This window comes from Vigna radiata, unplaced genomic scaffold (assembly GCF_000741045.1).
Source record: "Vigna radiata var. radiata cultivar VC1973A unplaced genomic scaffold, Vradiata_ver6 scaffold_215, whole genome shotgun sequence".
NCBI lineage: Eukaryota > Viridiplantae > Streptophyta > Magnoliopsida > Fabales > Fabaceae > Vigna > Vigna radiata.
Genome location: NW_014541783.1, coordinates 408,415 through 410,110, shown reverse-complemented (window position 1 = coordinate 410,110; position 1,696 = coordinate 408,415). Strand labels below are relative to the sequence as shown.

Below are 1,696 nucleotides of genomic sequence, written 5' to 3'. Positions count from 1 at the left end.
CTCATCCTTTAGGAACTCATCCTTTAGGAACTCATCCTTTAGGAACTCATCCTTTAGGAACTCATCCTTTAGGAACTCATCCTTTAGGAACTCATTCTCCTTCGTAATTTTAGATGAAAATTGTATAAAACAATTTTCATTTCTAAAATAGGCATTGTTTAATGAATAATCTGGAAAAGATGATGCTTCTTCTGTTGAAGACTGTGGTATTTGGGAGATGTATGTCTCTGACTGAGAGTTAGCCTGAAAGATTGGTTCAGCTCCTGTAACCGTACCTCCCTGAAAAATTATGTGTAAGAAACAACTATCAGTTCTCAGCATGTTTCACATGACAGAGTGTAAATACGTCCATCACGGATGATTCAGCTTACAGATGTTGCCTGATTTTCGTAGTCAGAAACATTGAGTTCACTGGGCTCCTCTTCACCACAGACTACTGGATCGGTCCCCCCTTCAATTGCTTTCCCAGATTTCCTCATCAAGCGGCATAAAACAAAATACCTCTGCAGAATTTTGAGCACAATCAGCATTTATTTGAAGTTAATCCAAAACAAAAGTCAACAAAAATCAGGCTATGGTATACAGAAGAAATTGACAGTCCTTGATGAAAACTGGAGATGAATTTTGAGCTCACTTAGATAAAAGATTTAATTAAACTCTTATAGTCAGGCATTCAAGAGAGCTCATCCATATGCAGGTTCCCACTGGAATAAACTAAAAATATCTTGTTTTGATATGCTTCCAAATAAAACTCACTTAACTAAGCTAAGCAGAAAGAAAGGTCAGAGGTCAAGTTTACAAGAAAAAATAAGCTCTACCATGTCCACTTTGTCTCTAAGAAAGAACAAGTAACGAAAATTGGGCGATGAATAGAGTGAAACAAAACATGGGATTGAAGCAAACAATCAAACAACAACAACAACAACCTTTTCTAAAGCCAGAACAATTACCTAAGCCTAAAAAATTATACAATTTACAGACACAATAATCTAGTAGAAAGATGACTTCCAAAAAGTGAAAAAAAAAAAAAAAAAAAAAAAAAAAAAAAAAAAACCTTGCTTTCATGAAAGGTAACAGCGTGATATTCGTGAATAACCCAGATGGACTTGACACCACAGGAAACACTTCCTGTGTAGTATACAAGAGTCTTCTTAGTGGCAATCAGTGTGTTGTTGTTCCAGCTCTTAATATCACGATCTTTTCCAGTGGCTTTCCAGAATCCTTTCTCGGTTTTCCTGTTAACCCTTTTACTGTTTGCATACTTGAAATCGACCGGACTAAAGAAAAACCAGTCTGGGTCACCAAATCGTATCCGTGATTTTGCAAGTATCCCTGTTCGAAACAATAAAAGGATCACACAACAATGACGTAAAGATAAGAATAATAAAAACGACAAAAGGGATGCTCAGTACTTCGATTTTTAGATTACCTGGTACATCGGAAGGTTCCACTTGGCAGAGATCAATGACAGGGATAACGTCGACACGGGAATCATCAGCCAGCAACTTGTGTTTGAGGTAGAAATCGACGAGTTCTTGTTCCGTAGGACGGAAACCGACACCAACAATTTTACCCATTGATTTTGGTGAACACTGAAATCTGTGCTTGTAGGTTGAATGAAACATCGAAAAGAAAGAAAATACGAATGGAAGAAGAAATCGATCACACAGAGATCAAGGAGAATTTATGTTATGTT

The 1,696-nt window shown here is 36.9% G+C and overlaps 1 protein-coding gene across 3 annotated transcripts in view; it reads right to left on the bottom strand.

The window, feature by feature from the left end:
• Positions 1-1,696, bottom strand: part of LOC106778162 (NAC domain-containing protein 71) — a 2,839-nt gene extending 1,143 nt beyond the window's left edge. The window contains exons 1-4 of one of the 3 annotated variants that reach the window (XM_022776064.1): positions 1,430-1,696; positions 1,055-1,332; positions 372-503; positions 22-279 (exon numbers count right to left, since the gene is read on the bottom strand). In XM_022776064.1, the coding sequence (XP_022631785.1) occupies positions 22-279; positions 372-503; positions 1,055-1,332; positions 1,430-1,625 (864 nt within the window). In that variant the 5' untranslated portion in view covers positions 1,626-1,696. Of the gene's footprint in view, positions 1-6; positions 280-371; positions 504-1,054; positions 1,333-1,429 lie in introns of all 3 variants that reach the window. The other 2 variants (XM_022776063.1, XM_022776065.1) reach the window with 2 other exon arrangements.